The sequence below is a fragment of the Mytilus edulis genome, chromosome 1 (genome assembly GCF_963676685.1).
Source record: "Mytilus edulis chromosome 1, xbMytEdul2.2, whole genome shotgun sequence".
Lineage (NCBI taxonomy): Eukaryota > Metazoa > Mollusca > Bivalvia > Mytilida > Mytilidae > Mytilus > Mytilus edulis.
The window spans coordinates 106,609,853-106,625,903 of NC_092344.1; the positions used below are offsets into that span (position 1 = coordinate 106,609,853).

Genomic DNA, 16,051 nt, shown 5'->3' on the forward strand with positions numbered 1-16,051 from the left:
TTTGAGTAAAAGGATTAACAAATTTAGTATGTGCAAACATTGCAAGGTTTTCATGCCCATCATGTAATTTTCGCTTGACATCAACCTTACTTCATGGATCATTGAACAAAGTTAATTTTGGTGGTCAAGTCCATTTCTCAGATACTATAAGCAATAGGTCCAGTATATTTGGTGTATGGAAGGATTGTAAGGTGTACATGTCCAGCTAGCAGGTGTCATTGACCTCGTATAATTTTAGTGGCTAAGTGGTTATAGTTAATTTTTTGTGTTTTAGTCTGTTTTTCTTATACTGTATGCACAATTCGTAGGTCTACTATATATTTGGTGTGTAAATTGATTGTTAGGTGTACATGTCCAACTGGCAGGTGTTATCCAACCTCAACCAATTTTAATGGTTTAGTGGTTATAGTTAATTTTTTGTGTTTTAGTCTACTTTTCTTATACGGTATGCAATAGGTCTACTACATTTGGTGTGTGCATTGTTTGTAAGGTGAACATGTTCAAGTGGCAGGGGTCATGCGACCCTGACCTCATTTTTATGGTTATATGGTCAGTGTTAAGTTTTTGTGTCTTGGTATGTTTTTCTTAAACTATAAGCAATATGTCAACTATATTTGTTGCATGGAAGGATTGTAAGCTGTACATGTCTGCCTGGCATGGTTCATGTGACCATGACCTCATTTTGATGGTTCATTAGTCAATGTTGAGTTTTCTTAGTTAAGTCTATTTCTTAGAAACCCTAAGCAATAGGTTTACTATATTTAGTGTATTGAATGAGTAAGGTGTACATGTATTTCTCATTTGGTTTATATGACCATGACCTCATCTTCTTTGATCATGTTCACTTTTATATGAGACAGTTGTAATAAAGCTTTATATTTAGGGCCATCAACATAATATCAATGGTTAGTAAAGAAGGCCAGACATTTCAGCGTGTGCACTCTTGTTTTATAAAAATCTTTCAAAAATAAGGTTTTGAGGAACAAGACAGAAATATTGGTCATATTAATTTAATAATCTATAAACAGCACTCCAGTATAAACAATGAATTTAAATGTCTTATTCCATGGCTTTTTGTACAGCTGCATAACAATCTATAGCTACTTGTGCTTCAGCTTTACCCATCTCTGTTGATGCTGCTGCTAAATCGGCCTGAGCTTTATTTAATCCATCTCTTACAGCCTACAAAATATACAAGGTTTAATTTCAAAATTTCAAAACATTTAAAAGTGCTTTAAATCTATTTCAGAAACGAGTATTCAAGAAGTTGTATAAATGTTTAAAAAAATTACTGGTCTATGAACATTTTACATCAACTCTGGGAAATATTTTTGTATCCCATTGTATGATGAACTGTCAACCTCATTTAACAATCTATCTTTTAAATAGCAAAAATGTCCGCTTCATCTGAACATTAATATTAAATTTCACAGTTGTGAACAAAAGAGAAGTTTAGTGTATCAATAGACAAACTAAAAATCTATGTTGTTTGTCTCTGGTGGAGCATTGTCTAGTTGGCAATCATACCACATCAATTATATTTATATTAAAAGATATATATGTCCCAACTTACAATCTCAAACAAAGGTTAAAATCTACATCCCTAGTGTTGACAAATCAAATTAGGTCCTTTTCTTGATAAAGAAAAATGAACAATGTTTTTTTTGTTCGTTTATTTTTTCATTTAAAGATGAAAACGAATCAAGAAAAGATTTTTATAAGACGGTACATGAACACGATCCTATAATGATTACTCACATCTCTATCAAATCTATCTATAGGATGAGCTTCTTCAGCTAGAACCTGTACTGATGAGTCTTTGTTTACAGTCACTGAACCACTACTCACTGTAAATATAACCAAAACAACATGTTTTTACAGCTAATCATTGTAAATATAACAAAAAAAAAACATTTTATATAACAAAACTCATCATGTACCAGGTAATTGTTATAAAAATAAATAAGAGACTTGGATCAATGTGCATTTCAACTATTTTGTCTAACTGAATTTATAGTTCTCTACTTTATATTTGGAAGGAATATTAACACACAGAGTACTTGATGACAAGGTTCAAAGGTAAGAATTCACTTACAGAACCAAGACCCAGATATTCCAACTTTGATATTGCTCGAGTACAAATGTCCTTGGAAGCTATATCATGTATATGAAATTTATATGAAAGTTGCATGTGACTATTGCCAGTAAAAAAATCAACAAACCAAAGAATTTCTTTTTCTCTCCATTTTCCTCTGTGACAATAACAACTCCTGGTTGAAGTACTGCTATTGTTGGTACATGGTTTGCAAGAATTCCAAAACTTTGGTTAGTAGCTGGTACATCTACTTGTTGTATAGTGGCATTGGCATAGAACACCTGAAACGCATAAATGTAATCAATACTTTGGATTTGTTGGATTTTTTTAAATTTTATTTGAATACAATTTTATATACACTGATACTTGGGAACTGGTCAAGGTGGTGAGTGGTATTTAATATAAAGTAAATTTTACCATTCCACTTCAATGAAGAAAAAAGGCTGATATAATTTAATATGGTTTTTGTATGCAGATTGTGATTTATATAAAAAGAAGTGTTTGGGATATGGATATTTTATTGTATAGCAGCATTGAGATTGCACAAAAAATGTAACTTTCTTGATTTTTTTTGTTCCCTCAGAAGGTGCCAAAATAAAGTAACATTGGAATTTTTTTTTAAAGATGTTACCCTATATGAAATAATATTAAAACTATAAATTCATTTATTTTCCTGGGTACCAATTTTCATGGATTGCAGAAAACTATTATTTTCCTTGATATTTGATTTCGTGGTTTTCCAAAAGTCTGCTTTTAATACTACAGCAAATTTGCAATTGGTTGAACATTTTAATTTGTGGTTTCCCTGTACCAATTAAATCCACAAAAATTGGTAACCGACGAATAATAATGAATCCACATGTACAGTAGTGAAGATTTTTTTTATTGACATGTGCAATATATGGATATCTTCACAACCTATGAATGGGGATTTAAACTGTGTTAAAATGAGGACCCTGTCAACTGGTCAAATGAAGTTGAATGTTTGTTAATTTTGATACCTTACAATTAAATGTAATGTATTTAAGAATTGAATGCTTTTTTTTGTAACTTCACTGTGGTGTAAAAGCGTTGACCCAAGTAGATTTGGGATGAAGCGCTTCATTTTTAAAATGTGTGCAGTCAATGCATTTACAACCCTATGAAGTTACAAAAAGAAGCATTCAATACTTATAATTTTTTTAGCTAGGATCATGAAAACTCTTTTTTATAAGTTTTTATTTAAATTACCTGTGCACTTGAATGTTGGACATCGTGTCATCATAAATGATATATTTTATTGTGTAATGAAGTTGATTAAGGAATAGCTCAAGATTGCAGTTAGCCAATCAGAATAACGTAGTATAATGAAACATACATCATATGTAATTATAAGCAAATGAAACAAGTCTCAAAAACACAGTAAACACAGTAAATATTTAAATTTCTGAGACATAAAATGCATTTCAAACTTGTTTATCTAATTCCTGTAATGCCTTAAAAATTAAACTGAACATTAAATAATCAGATTTGCTATCTGTAATCTACAATGTTTAGGTGGAATAGGTGTGGCTTTAATCCTACTAATTTTTTTTTTTTTTTTCAAATTAGAAAACTTCACAGGCCAGAGACAAAACAATATGACCGTCTACGGAATGATAAAACTATACTTTTAACAAAATAATCTAATCACCTTTAATATCACTATTTGGAAATCTGTCCTTCTTGGCCCAAGAATCAGTTTCTTGAACTTTTAACGTCATACAACAATCATTTTTACATTGTGGTGTCAGATATTTTCTTTTATGCTGTCAAAATTTTACAGGAACTTTTGTGATGTACCATAATATTGGACAAATAGTTTAAAGGTGTAATCATTAAATTAATGTAAGGTATTTTCAAATTTTACATGTGACAAACATCATTCAGTGCAGTCTGTGCCAAACTGTTTTAGGGTTTGTCTGACCGAATGATTTTTTGTTTGACATTTTGTCGGTCAGACAGAGATTGGGATATACTGCAGTGGTTGTAGTTTGTTGCTGTCTTACATATTTTTATTTCATCATTATTTTGTACATAAATTAGGCCGTTAGTTTTTTCATTTAATTTTTTTTTTTTACAATAATCATTTGGAAGCCTTTTATAGCCGACTATGCGGTATGGGCTTTGCACATTGTTGAAGGCAGTACAGTGACATATAGTTGTTAATTTCTAGTCTCTTGTGGAGAGTTGTCTATATGGTAATCATATCAAATTTTGGTTTGATTAGGTGGCAGTTTGAACAGGTTCTGCAGTCTGCACCATTAGCCACTAGTCCGATACCCCAGACTTGTAAATATTGATTTGGACTAGTGAAAATTTTCAAAATTTTATTTAGTCATATAGCATGTATAGGGACCAGTTTTGATATTTAGTGTCTGGACTAGTAGACAAATTTTTTTTTTGGCGCAGACTGTTTCCAAAATGAATATAATTTACTCAGAAAGTCAGAATACCAAAACTTGGCAAAACTTCAAAGGGATAAATTATGACTGTGTAACTCTTGTCATAGACACTGCTTGTGTATTTTGAATAGTCTAGCGTGTAAAAAAACCCCATATTTTCTCACTTGCAATTTCCACACATGTATTTATAGGTGGCAACAGTATGTAAAATTGATTAAACCATATTTACTGACATTTATGATTTACTTTAGCCGGTTCAAGGTTAAAAATTTAGTGTTCGATTTCATTGAATACTTACATCAGACGGGCATGCAAAAGTGAATGCCATTTCAGCATATCCTCTGTGTTGTTGTGGGACAGCAGCAACTCTGCTACACTGTCTTAGTAAGTTGGTACTTCTGAAAACTTGCCGAAACAGTGCCATGGTTGTAGAAAGTATGGGCGGAAGCTGACCAAGGGGGAGACAACGACGTTTGGTTGATCAAAATACCGTAAAAATAGTTTATTTTTCATAGGAGAGAACGGACGTAAATTTTATTTATAATACCTGACATACCTAGATTGGTTACGGGATTTTTTGTTAGATATTCATGATGCAACAAAAGACTTAAAAAAATATATTTTAGTTTACAAAATTTAAACTAATTTGAATGACACCTGTTATTCTATCATAAGGTTGTCACAGTGAAGTTATTCCGTACATATGAGACTACTATAACGCTGTTATAGTAGTCTCAGCGTACATGTATCAAAGAAAACTGAAAAAATGTATTTCAAATATTGTAAAGAACAAGGTAAGTTTTTGTGAGTAGAGGAACACTACTAGACTGTAGTCGAACATGTGAGATTCGCACTCACTATCTTGTATTGACAGGCTTGTGTTACAATAGAAAGACTACTTAGACCACTCGACTACACGGAAACTATCTTGATATGTTAAAAACAAAGATTAGATATTTTATTATTTAATACTTACAATATTACAATTAAATTACATTACATTTGTTCATGTAGCAGTGTGATGATCATGATCATCATATTTTAATTATATAGTAAAACTTATTTATCTAATCACTATATTAAGTATAGTTTAGTTTATAATTGAGTTCAGGAACATATATATTGTTCCAAGTTTAGTTTAATAACAGAACACTTGAGATTACTTATGACTATTGTTTCTTTCGTCGTCTTCTACAGTGGTTTTGTCGGCCTCTCTTCGGTTTCTTCTTCCGCAGTTTTTTTTAACAAATAGATTAGAATGCCAGAAAACATTTAATAATGATTGTGTTCATGGATACACATATCATGAGATAGCTGAATTCAAGTAACCATGGTAACATGTGTAACGAGGTAATGTTATCATTTCATTTAGTAAAAACAGAAAAGCAGGGACTTTGTGTAACAATCTTCGAATTGAACAAAGTGCTATAATGAACCAGATGGATGTGCTTTTAAGAAGCTATATATTCTCAGATCCGGACATCCTGGCATTTAAATAAACTAAAGAGATCGTAAACATATCCGAGTAAGTATGCAATAATAGCGACAGCCTGTTTGGTAACTTAAGAAAGTAAAAAAACATTTAACGAATAATCATGTTTCTTAATTATTTTCCTTTCATTTTTCAAAAGAAATATATGTAAATATATATCTCTGGGTTTTCAAAAAGATGGCCGTTACATTTACACACTGTCGGACAGAAAACCAAACTTATATCCGATAAACAGGACTCAGTTTCTTTGACAATGAGCGAACAGACATAGTTTGTTGAAAAGGGATAGTTTCGGGTTTGATCGGACTATAGAATACTGTTATTTTTGTTTAAAAAGAGTGCTCCGGTATGCGAGTAAGCAGATAGGGCATCCGTCGTGTTACTCTTTCAAAATATGTGTAAATAATATCAAGTGAATAGGTATCCAATAATCAGGTGTTTTCGATTGTTTAGTATCCAAAACTCAGCTATTACAACATATGGGGTGATCTCAGATGCCGTGGAAGGGTTAGCATACCCTGTTCAACGTTTTGCTCATCGGGAAGTTAAGACTCCACAACAAGTCTTATATATGTCCCCTTCGCGGAAAAACGAAAATGATTACTACAATTCAGGGCCGTAACAAGGGTTCTAATTCAGGAGAGGCAGGGGTTTGGGGCCGCTGACTGAGGCCCCCAAGAGAGGGGGTTGGGGGCACAGCCCCTCGCCATTTTTTTTCTCTCAGTAATATGCCTAAAAATCACCCTTTTTCCTTTGATTTCCTTACTTTAAGGATTGCTTGAACCTGGAAGCAAATTTTATGCAAAAACAAGCTGAGATTGCTGAGAGTGTTGTTCGGGGTGAGCCAAGGCTTCGTCTTGAAGGCCGTACTTTGACCTATAATTATTAACATTAAATACATTGTGACAGCGGATTTTTTCTCTCAATAGAATCAGTGGCTAAAAATGACTGTTTTCCTTCGATTTCCTTACTTTAAGAAACATCAGTATTGCTGGATCCTCAGGAAGCAATTTTTATGCAAACAATTATTATCTGTATTTAAAGATATTTTAGTTAGCAATCAAACTGGTAAGTTAAAAAAAAAAACATATAAAGCAAGATCATAGAACGCAAGATATTTTTTTTTATCGAGGACCTTGAATTTCAATATTGTTGACAGCTGAACAGACATGTATGTAACTACAACCAGGGACTTTCTATACTAGTATATACTTAGTATAGAAAGTCCCTGCTACAACGAATGGGAGTGTTTAACTACTAAGGCATTGACCACAATGTTCTCGTACGATCTGGAGACGTTAAAATAAAGAAACTGGCTACGGTTACATGGAAATGTAACAATAATAAAAATATTATTGTTACATTGGAGACTAAATGCCGGAATGCATGGTTGGGTAAGGACCTGTTTAATTACGAATGTAACAATAATTATTGAGGCTACGGTTACATTGCGTTATTGTTACATGAAAAAAAAGCAATGTACGATGGGACTAGTAATATGTACTAAATAATAAAAGTTGAGGACATTTATAACATACATTTATAACATACAATTTATTTACTGTAATTTTTTATTTACAATGACAATTTCTACAAATCCAGTAAGTTGTTTTTAAAGTCCGACACATTTTTGATGAACGAATTTACGTCCTCCCAGATACGTGTACATACAGAATTTCTTAGTATTTAACTTACAGTTAGCAAACTTTGCTTTTGATTATCAATTTGCGTCAAGTTATAAAGCTGTATGAAATGTATGTCTTGATATTGTTTCAGTTTCGTTTAAAACGCATCCTAAGTTTTATTTTTTTCGCCATAAACAAAATTGGTCCAAAGTATAATGACAGTAATAAGAGTAGGTGTGCAGTTAAATACTTTAAAAAAGTGAAACCATTGAACTATATGTTTCGCCTTTGACAGTCACACTCCTAATCTTGAGTAGTATCTTTAAGAACATCAAAACCATTAATACGTAGTAAAACTATTCAAGTTATACACCATTTGTTGAATAATAATATTTTATTATTTATCAGTATTAAATTACTAGTATTATTTAGTACATATGAAAGAATGAAGCAATACAACTATAGAAGATTTAAGTTTAATCAATCTAGCGTACATTGCTGTTTTTCATGTAACAATAACGTAATGTAACCGTAGCCTCAGTAATTATTGTTACATTTGCAATTAATCGGTTCTTCACCCAACTTTGCATTCCGGCAATTAGTCTCCAATGTAACAATAATATTTTTATTATTGTTACATTTCCATGTAACCGTAGCCAGTGCCTAAAATAAATGATCCAACAGCTGATTCAGTCGGTAACGAATTTCTGATATCATAAAAGATTCAAAATACAAAGGGAACTTCCTCTGCTTAATTGAGCCCCTAAAGAAATGTGAACAGTTAAGTTTTATTCAAAATTGTAGAAAGCAAAGTTTCATATGTGTTCTCGTACAAATACTGAATAACAGACGGACGGCCACACGAAAAAAACCAACAAATACTGAAACGTTTCACTATCGATCAAAAATCCGGAAAATGACATATATCACGTATCATGATAACACTGTTAAAACTGTAAACTTGTATTGTTTATAATACAAATTCAAGTTCTTCGTGTATATATTGTCAATATTTCATTTTATTACTTAAAAAAAAAAATTGGTGTAGAAAATTCAGGGGAGGCCTCCCCTGCCTCATAGGTAGTTACGGCCCTGCAATTGGAACATATCCGCCGTCATCTGCAAAACAGATATATTCCAAATCAAAGGGATGGCTTAAACTTCAACACTTGGAGTCCGTTGTTAATCCTCTATCACAGATCATTTCAGGAAATGCAAGGTCTGGAATATCGTATTTACTAAATATGCGTGTGGTGCTAGAATGTTGCTGCATAGAAAGGACCGGAAAGTCCACAATTAGGAAGCTGAAATCATCTGCTTTGTCGTAAATTTTTGTTCTCAACCAACACTCATTTTCAATTTCTAGATGCAAGTCAAGTAAGTATGAGACAGACCAAACTATTTTTGTTGCATTCTTTATTTCAAGTTTGATGGAACAGCATCTACATGTGTTCGCCGATCATCCAACTTTGAATTATTTAGTGAGAGGACATCAGCTGTAGATGATTCTAGATCCTGTATAAAGTCCGTCTCATGTGAATAAAAGACTGACAAATCAACAAGAAAAGGAGCACAGTTATAATTCCAATGGGAATGCCGAATGTTTACAGAATAAACCGTCCTCCAAACGCATGTAAAAATATGTTGTCAATTAAGAAATCATTCATCTGGGTTTTGTCAGTTTCAGAGTACTTTTTGTTTGTACCAGAGCTCTGGTAACGCATGCCTTTTTACAAAGTACGATTGGTTCCTCTCTGAAACAAGATCTTTGTATTTGCAGTTCGCCGTTCTTTTTATTCGGTAGCAAGAGTGCATGTTCATGGACCTGTTCAGTTTTTTTAAATTCGAATTTGGCATACGTTTTCCGTTTCAAGTTTAACACATTGTCTTGCCATTTCAAACTGCTATTTGTCATTTTTTTTTTATCAAATATGTTCTATTTTTTCATTTTTTGAAACAGAAAAACTTACAAAATAAAGATTCCTCTAAAAACAGTAGTTCCTATATATTCTTGGGGTTAACAGAAAAGCAAGTAATTTTGCTGCTATGTCTGAATTAGGAAGATTTCCTGTATATTTTTATGCAGTTAAGTATTATTCTGACCTTGATATGGTGAAAAAAGCAGGACGAAATCTAAGAGGTACATTTTACGGTGTAAACGAGCAGTTTCCACCAGAAATAGAAGAACAACGACGAAAGCTATACCCAATAGCGAAACAGGCGAAAAAAGAGAAATTAAAAGTTGTAATGAAAAGAGACAAACTTTACATTAACGACAAACTTGTTAAGCCAGATGAAATCGCAGACGATACCGAGCATAAAGAGCCTCAAAGATCAACCACCAGACCGAATAAACGTCCACGGGTGAACTCTACTCCTGAACGAGACGGTTCATAGGACAACCATGGAAGACATAAGTGTATTAATAAACCAATCGATAATGATTTGTATAATGTAAATAAATGTTTAGTAGACAATACAGTTATAAATATAATTACCCTTAATGTTTGTGGTTTAAAGAGGCGTATACAATACCCAGAATTTTTAGAATTGTTAAATGAATTTAGTATTTTGTGTTTTGTAGAAACAAAAACTGATGATTTAGACGTTATAGATCTGCCAGGTTATAAATTTGTAATGAAAAATAGATCTCACTTAAACAGAGTAAAATCAGGTGGAATTGTACTTGGTTTTAAAGAATCATTATCTGATCATATTTCTGTTGTTGAAACAGACAGTAAATATATTTTATGGTTTAAAATTGACAAACATGTAGTTAAACTAAAACAAGATATTTTGTGTGGTATTGTGTATATTCCGCCTGAAAATTCTGTATATTGTGTTGGTGATCCATTTAGCGAAATTGAAAGTGAATTTTTGAATTTTAGTACAAGTCATGACATTATATGTCTTTTTGGAGATTTTAATGCTCGAACTGCAGAAGAGTCAGACTTTGACGTCGTAAATTTTGAAGAATTTTCAGGAATGTTAGACATTGAAAATGAGGGTGTTTGTACTTTAGATGAGTTAAATATAAATCGATTAAGGAAAAGTATGGATCACAAAAAAAACAATTTTGGCAACTTGCTTCTTGAATTTTGTAAGAATAACAATATGTTTATCCTAAATGGAAGAATGTGTGAAGACAAAGGTCTGGGTAGTTTTACATGTAAAAACACTAGTGTAGTGGATTACAATATTGCTTCCCCAAATTTTCTTAAGCTGGTTCAAAATTTTTCAGTATTAAATTCTAGCGTTTTATTTTCGGATATTCATAATCCACTGTCGTTAAAGATTACTTGTTATGAAAAACAAAACGACGTCAGTCATGATGATGAAATGCCTGAGGAGAAGATTAAGAGATGGGAAAATGAGCAATTAGACACCTTTATTAGTAACATTGATAGACTTAAAGTAAATGAAATACTAGCTCAATTAACGGAAATGGTTGAAAATACAAGTGAAAACTCAATTATTAATAAAGTTGTTGAGGATGTATGTCATTTACTTACAAATGCGGCAAAGTCTACATTCGGCACATTTACTAAAAGACGTAAGCATACACAAAATATAAAAAAATCAAAACCATGGTTCGATAGCGAATGTAAGGAAGCTAGAAAAAAGTTTCGGTCTAGTAGACGAAAACTTAAGCGAAACCATACTGACGACAGAGTGAATGAAACAAAGAAACTAGAAAAGAGTTATAAGCGAGTAATGGATAAGAGCATTCGTAAACATAGAAAGAAAATTAGACACAAGATAGAAAACTTAAGATCGATTAACCCGAAAGAATACTGGAAGATTTTGAACGGTGGTAAAAGGGGAAACAATCCATGTGTACCTATTAATATTTTGTTTGATTATTTTAAGAACTTAAATTTAGGAAATTCTGAAGATGAAGAGATTGTTTTAGAAAATCAGAACAATGTAAAAGATTTAAATGTTATATTAAATTCACCTATTACAGAAGAGGAAATTGAAAAATCTTTGAGAAAGTTAAAAAATAATAAATCCTCTGGTGATGATATGATTGTAAATGAATATTTAAAACACTCTTTTAGTGTTATGTCACAGGTGTTTGTGAAACTTTTTAATATTATATTTGACAGTGGAACTATCCCTGAAAATTGGCTTTCTGGAAATATTATACCTTTATTTAAGAATAAAGGTAACAAACATGATCCTAGCAATTTTAGACCTATAACAGTTATAAGCTGCTTTGGGAAATTATTTACTTCTATTTTGAATTCACGTTTGAATAAATTTTCTGATGATTTTTGTTTACTATGTCAGAATCAAGCTGGTTTCAGAGAAGGTTATTCTACTACAGATAATTTATTTGTTATCTACATGCTTATTAGTATCATGAAAAATAAGAAAAAGAAACTATTCTGTGCATTCGTAGATTTTGCTAAAGCCTTTGATACTGTTTGGAGAAAGGGTCTTTGGCATAAATTACTTGTGAATGATATTAACGGTAAAATGTATAATGTAATTTTTAATATGTACACTGGTATTAAATCTCGTATTATGTATAATGGTGAAATGTCAGAATACTTTTCATGCAATATCGGTGTAAGACAGGGTGAAAATATGTCTCCTTTTTTATTTTCATTGTATTTGAACGACCTTCAACAGTTTATTCAAGAAAAAAATGTATGTGGTTTAAATTGTATTACTGATGAAATAGAGAATGAGTTTGATATCTACTTAAAACTGTTTGTGTTATTATACGCAGATGATACAGTGTTATTTTCGGATAATGCATCCGATCTGCAGTTGCAATTAGATATATTCTTTGAATATTGCAGTACCTGGAAATTAAAAGTTAACACAAGTAAAACTAAGATTATAATTTTTTCTGGTGGTAGATTACCCCAAAATATTAACTTTATATATGACGGAAATGCATTGGAGATAGTCAATGAATTGACATATCTTGGGTTGAATTTTTCAAGAACAGGTAGCTTTATGAGTGCTAAGAAGATTTTAGTTAGAAAAGCAAATAAAGCAATGTATGAAGTATTGAAAAAGGGGAGGTTGCACAACTTGTCAGTGAAATCACAATATGATCTTTTTGATAAAATTGTGAAGCCAATTCTCCTGTATGGGTGTGAGATTTGGGGTTTCAGTAATACTGATATTATAGAAAAAGTGCACCTAAAATTTTGTAAATTATTATTAAACCTTAAGAAGTCGACACCCAATTTTATGATTTATGGTGAACTTGGTATTTATCCCATGTCTTTATATATACAGCTGCGTATGGTTAATTTTTGGTCAAAAATGGTTAATGGGGATGATAACAGGATTGCTAAAATACTATACAAATACGTGTTCTTGAAAAATTCGGACAACCAATTTAGGTCAGATTGGTTGAAATGCATTAAAGATATATTAGATAAATGTGGATACAGCAATATATGGTTGTCACAAGGAAATTTTAATTCTAAGTGGTTGGGTATTAGTTTAAAACAAAAGTTATTTGATCAGTTTCAACAGAAATGGAGAGCTGATATTGACTGTTCGCCAAAAGGTTTGGCCTACAAATTGTATAAACAAAATTTTGAATTTGAGGAATATCTGAATATTTTAAATGATAAAGATAGAATAACATATTGTAGATTTCGTACGGGTAACCATAAGTTACCCATCGAAACTGGTAGATGGAATAAGATTGAGCGAAACCTTAGATACTGTAACTTATGTCATTGTAACGAGATTGGTGATGAATTTCATTACACTTTGCAGTGTAGTTCTTTGGCAAATTTTCGAGCACAATATTTAGATACTTTTTTCTTGCACAGATGTAACATACTAAAATTTGAAAAACTATTTCAGTTAAAAATTAAAAATAAGTTGAAAAAGCTGTGCAAATTTATCAGGGTTATAACTTTTCAAGTGAGTCTTCCTGGTTAATCACCACTCTTCTTTACTATACTGTTTATCATGTATTATTTGATATTTTCATCTCATCTTGTCATGTGTGTTTGTGTTATGTTATATGACTTTTGATGAACTTCTTTGTACCATTGTATCTTTATGGTGTTTAAGAAATAAAGAATCTTGAATCTTGTTAAGCTGCATTATGCGAGCACCCTAGATTTGTGTACTACCCAATAAATGCTGAAATACTTGCCATTGTTATTATCTAGCTTGCTACTATGTTATATATGACTAATTGAACACTTTTTTAATACTTTTTATTCTGGATTACAAAAAATATGACCAGAAAAACCTTAAATGATCGTCGATTTATCCAAAAGTTTTGAAGTTACACATAGGAAGTAGTGCTTATTAAGAATCCTTGTGTAGTTCATTATGACTTTTGCTTTTGGCCAAGATGTCAAAGAACAATTGTATGAAATATTTAATTGCCGAAAATCTCTTAAGACAAGTGGTTTAGATTTCCCAAATGGCAAAAGTCGTAGGAATATCGTTTGTCATTAATACGTAGTACAACTACGTCAGTAGTCTATTATATAATAAGTTCAACTGTACATGCTGTTGGCGGCAATTTCAAATTAGAAAAAGAAATTTTCGTATCTTTTCAATTTGGAGGCAGGTGTGCAAATTAGCGGTGGTCCGAGGTCCGCGACCTTCCACTTTTGCAAGCGGAATTTCGACTAGGATAGTTGGTTTCTAGCTACGCCCGACGTAGTCACCTTCCACTTAAAAGATAATAAGAATTAACTTTGCAAACCTTTTCACCATGTTCACCAAAGTCTCCAATTGAACGAGCTAAAAACTTATTTTATCATTATTATTCATGACAGCGATGTTCATTTTGTTCAACCGCTAGCTTTATACAGAAAATCGCCGACAAATATTGTATAAATTCGAGTAAAATCGTATCTGATTGACAAAAACAACATTGTAAACACAACAATGGCGGCCGTGAAGGCAAAATTTTACAATATCGGATCCGATTCCGGAAGCGGATAAGGGTAATTCCGGGTTTGGCGATCAATTACAAATTAATCCAAACAGGTGAAAAAATACATCTATGCATGGTAAATGAATATAAACACTAGAATTGTAAACCAAAAGATATATGTAAAGGAAAGAAAAAGCAGAAAAATATTTTATACAGAAACTCAAAATTCTTTTTGACAAATTTTAATTTAAAAATCCAATACAACGAGACAGCTGGGAATAGTGTATATCTAAGAATATACATGTTCATGGTCACAGTCTAAATTTTCTTTATCAGTGATAAATGATGATAATGCATGTGAGATGCTTTTAAAGTGTAAACATATTACTGCAATTTCGAAGGGTTATTTTTTTATCTCAATTTTGAAGGGTCAATTAAAGTAGCTGAAAGTTTCTTTCTTTATTTACTATATTATATATACCTAAATGTAAGTAAATCATCATAAGATATATAGGTGGCATCCTTTGGGCCACTCTACCCCCTCCTGTTTAATAACTTTGAAACGGTCGAGCTCCCCACCCTTAAACCATATGAGGGGCAGATCCAGGATTTTAGGTTAGGAGGGGCGCAAACTTAAATTTTCTCAGAGCAGAGTGAGGCTAATAAAAATATGAGGTAACATTATTCTTTATTAAGAATATTCTTTAGAATAAATGAGAACAACTCATAATTTTGCCCGCCCCCCCCCCCCCCTTCCGCCTGAATCAGCCCCTGCATATATTCAAGTATAGGACAATATAATAAATAAAATGAAATATAGGGGGAGTCCCTGGAGTTACCCCACCCCCTCCTGTTTGAGAACTTGGAAACGGTCGAGATCCACACCCCTTAACCGTATACATTCATGTTTGTGACAATATGAAAAATCAATGAAATATAGGAAGAGTCGCTGGGGGTCACCCCTACCCTCCTGTTTTGGAATTTAGAAATGGTCGAGATCCCCACCCCTAAACCATATATATTCATGTATGGGACAATATAACAAATCAGATGAAAAATAGGGGGAGTCCCTTGGGTCACCCCACCCCTTCCTGTTTGAGAATTTGAAACCCGTTGAGATCCCCACCCCTTTACCATATATATGCATGTACGGGACAATATAATAATTCAAATGAAAGATAGGAGAGTCCCTTGGGTCACTGTACACCCTAGGGCTCCTGTTTGAGAACTTGGAAATGGTCAAGATCCTCACCCCTAAACCATATATACTCATGTATGGGACAATATAACAAATCAAAAATGAAATATAGGGGAAGTCCCTGTGGTCACCCCAACCCTCCTGTTTGAGAACTTGGAAACGGTCGAGATCCTCACACCAAAACAATATATATTCATATATGGGCCAATATAACTAATTAAATGAAATATAGGGGGAGTCCTTGGGGTCACCCTAACCCTCCTGTTTGAGAACTTGGAAACCAATGAGATCCCCACCCTTAAACCATATATATTTATGTATGGGACAATATAACAAATAAA

The 16,051-nt window shown here is 32.4% G+C and overlaps 2 protein-coding genes across 2 annotated transcripts; one reads left to right on the forward strand and one right to left on the reverse strand.

Annotated features, from left to right (window-relative positions):
- Positions 1-994: 994 nt before the first annotated feature.
- Positions 995-4,990, reverse strand: LOC139499128 (ATP synthase subunit delta, mitochondrial-like). Its single transcript, XM_071287817.1, has 4 exons — positions 4,817-4,990; positions 2,223-2,376; positions 1,759-1,847; positions 995-1,182 (listed from the first exon to the last, which is right to left on the reverse strand). The coding sequence occupies exons 1-4, from the start codon at positions 4,940-4,942 to the stop codon at positions 1,060-1,062; spliced, it is 492 nt and encodes a 163-aa protein (XP_071143918.1). The 5' UTR covers positions 4,943-4,990; the 3' UTR covers positions 995-1,059.
- Positions 4,991-9,681: 4,691 nt separating this feature from the next.
- LOC139497241 (uncharacterized) lies at positions 9,682-12,460 on the forward strand. Its single transcript, XM_071285423.1, has 3 exons — positions 9,682-10,024; positions 10,220-12,112; positions 12,447-12,460. The coding sequence occupies exons 1-3, from the start codon at positions 9,682-9,684 to the stop codon at positions 12,458-12,460; spliced, it is 2,250 nt and encodes a 749-aa protein (XP_071141524.1).
- Positions 12,461-16,051: the final 3,591 nt, after the last annotated feature.

What these genes read in the sequence shown, in the direction of transcription:
- LOC139499128 (XM_071287817.1), bottom strand. Translation starts at nt 4,942, where the DNA reads ATGGCACTGTTTCGGCAAGTTTTCAGAAGTACCAACTTACTAAGACAG. An exon ending in CTTTTGCATGCCCGTCTGAT is followed by an intron (nt 2,377 to 4,816) that starts GTAAGTATTCAA and finishes TATGCGTTTCAG; the next exon opens with GTGTTCTATGCCAATGCCAC. An exon ending in TAGATAGATTTGATAGAGAT is followed by an intron (nt 1,183 to 1,758) that starts GTGAGTAATCAT and finishes TATATTTTGTAG; the next exon opens with GCTGTAAGAGATGGATTAAA.
- LOC139497241 (XM_071285423.1), top strand. Translation starts at nt 9,682, where the DNA reads ATGTCTGAATTAGGAAGATTTCCTGTATATTTTTATGCAGTTAAGTAT. An exon ending in CTCTACTCCTGAACGAGACG is followed by an intron (nt 10,025 to 10,219) that starts GTTCATAGGACA and finishes TGTGTTTTGTAG; the next exon opens with AAACAAAAACTGATGATTTA.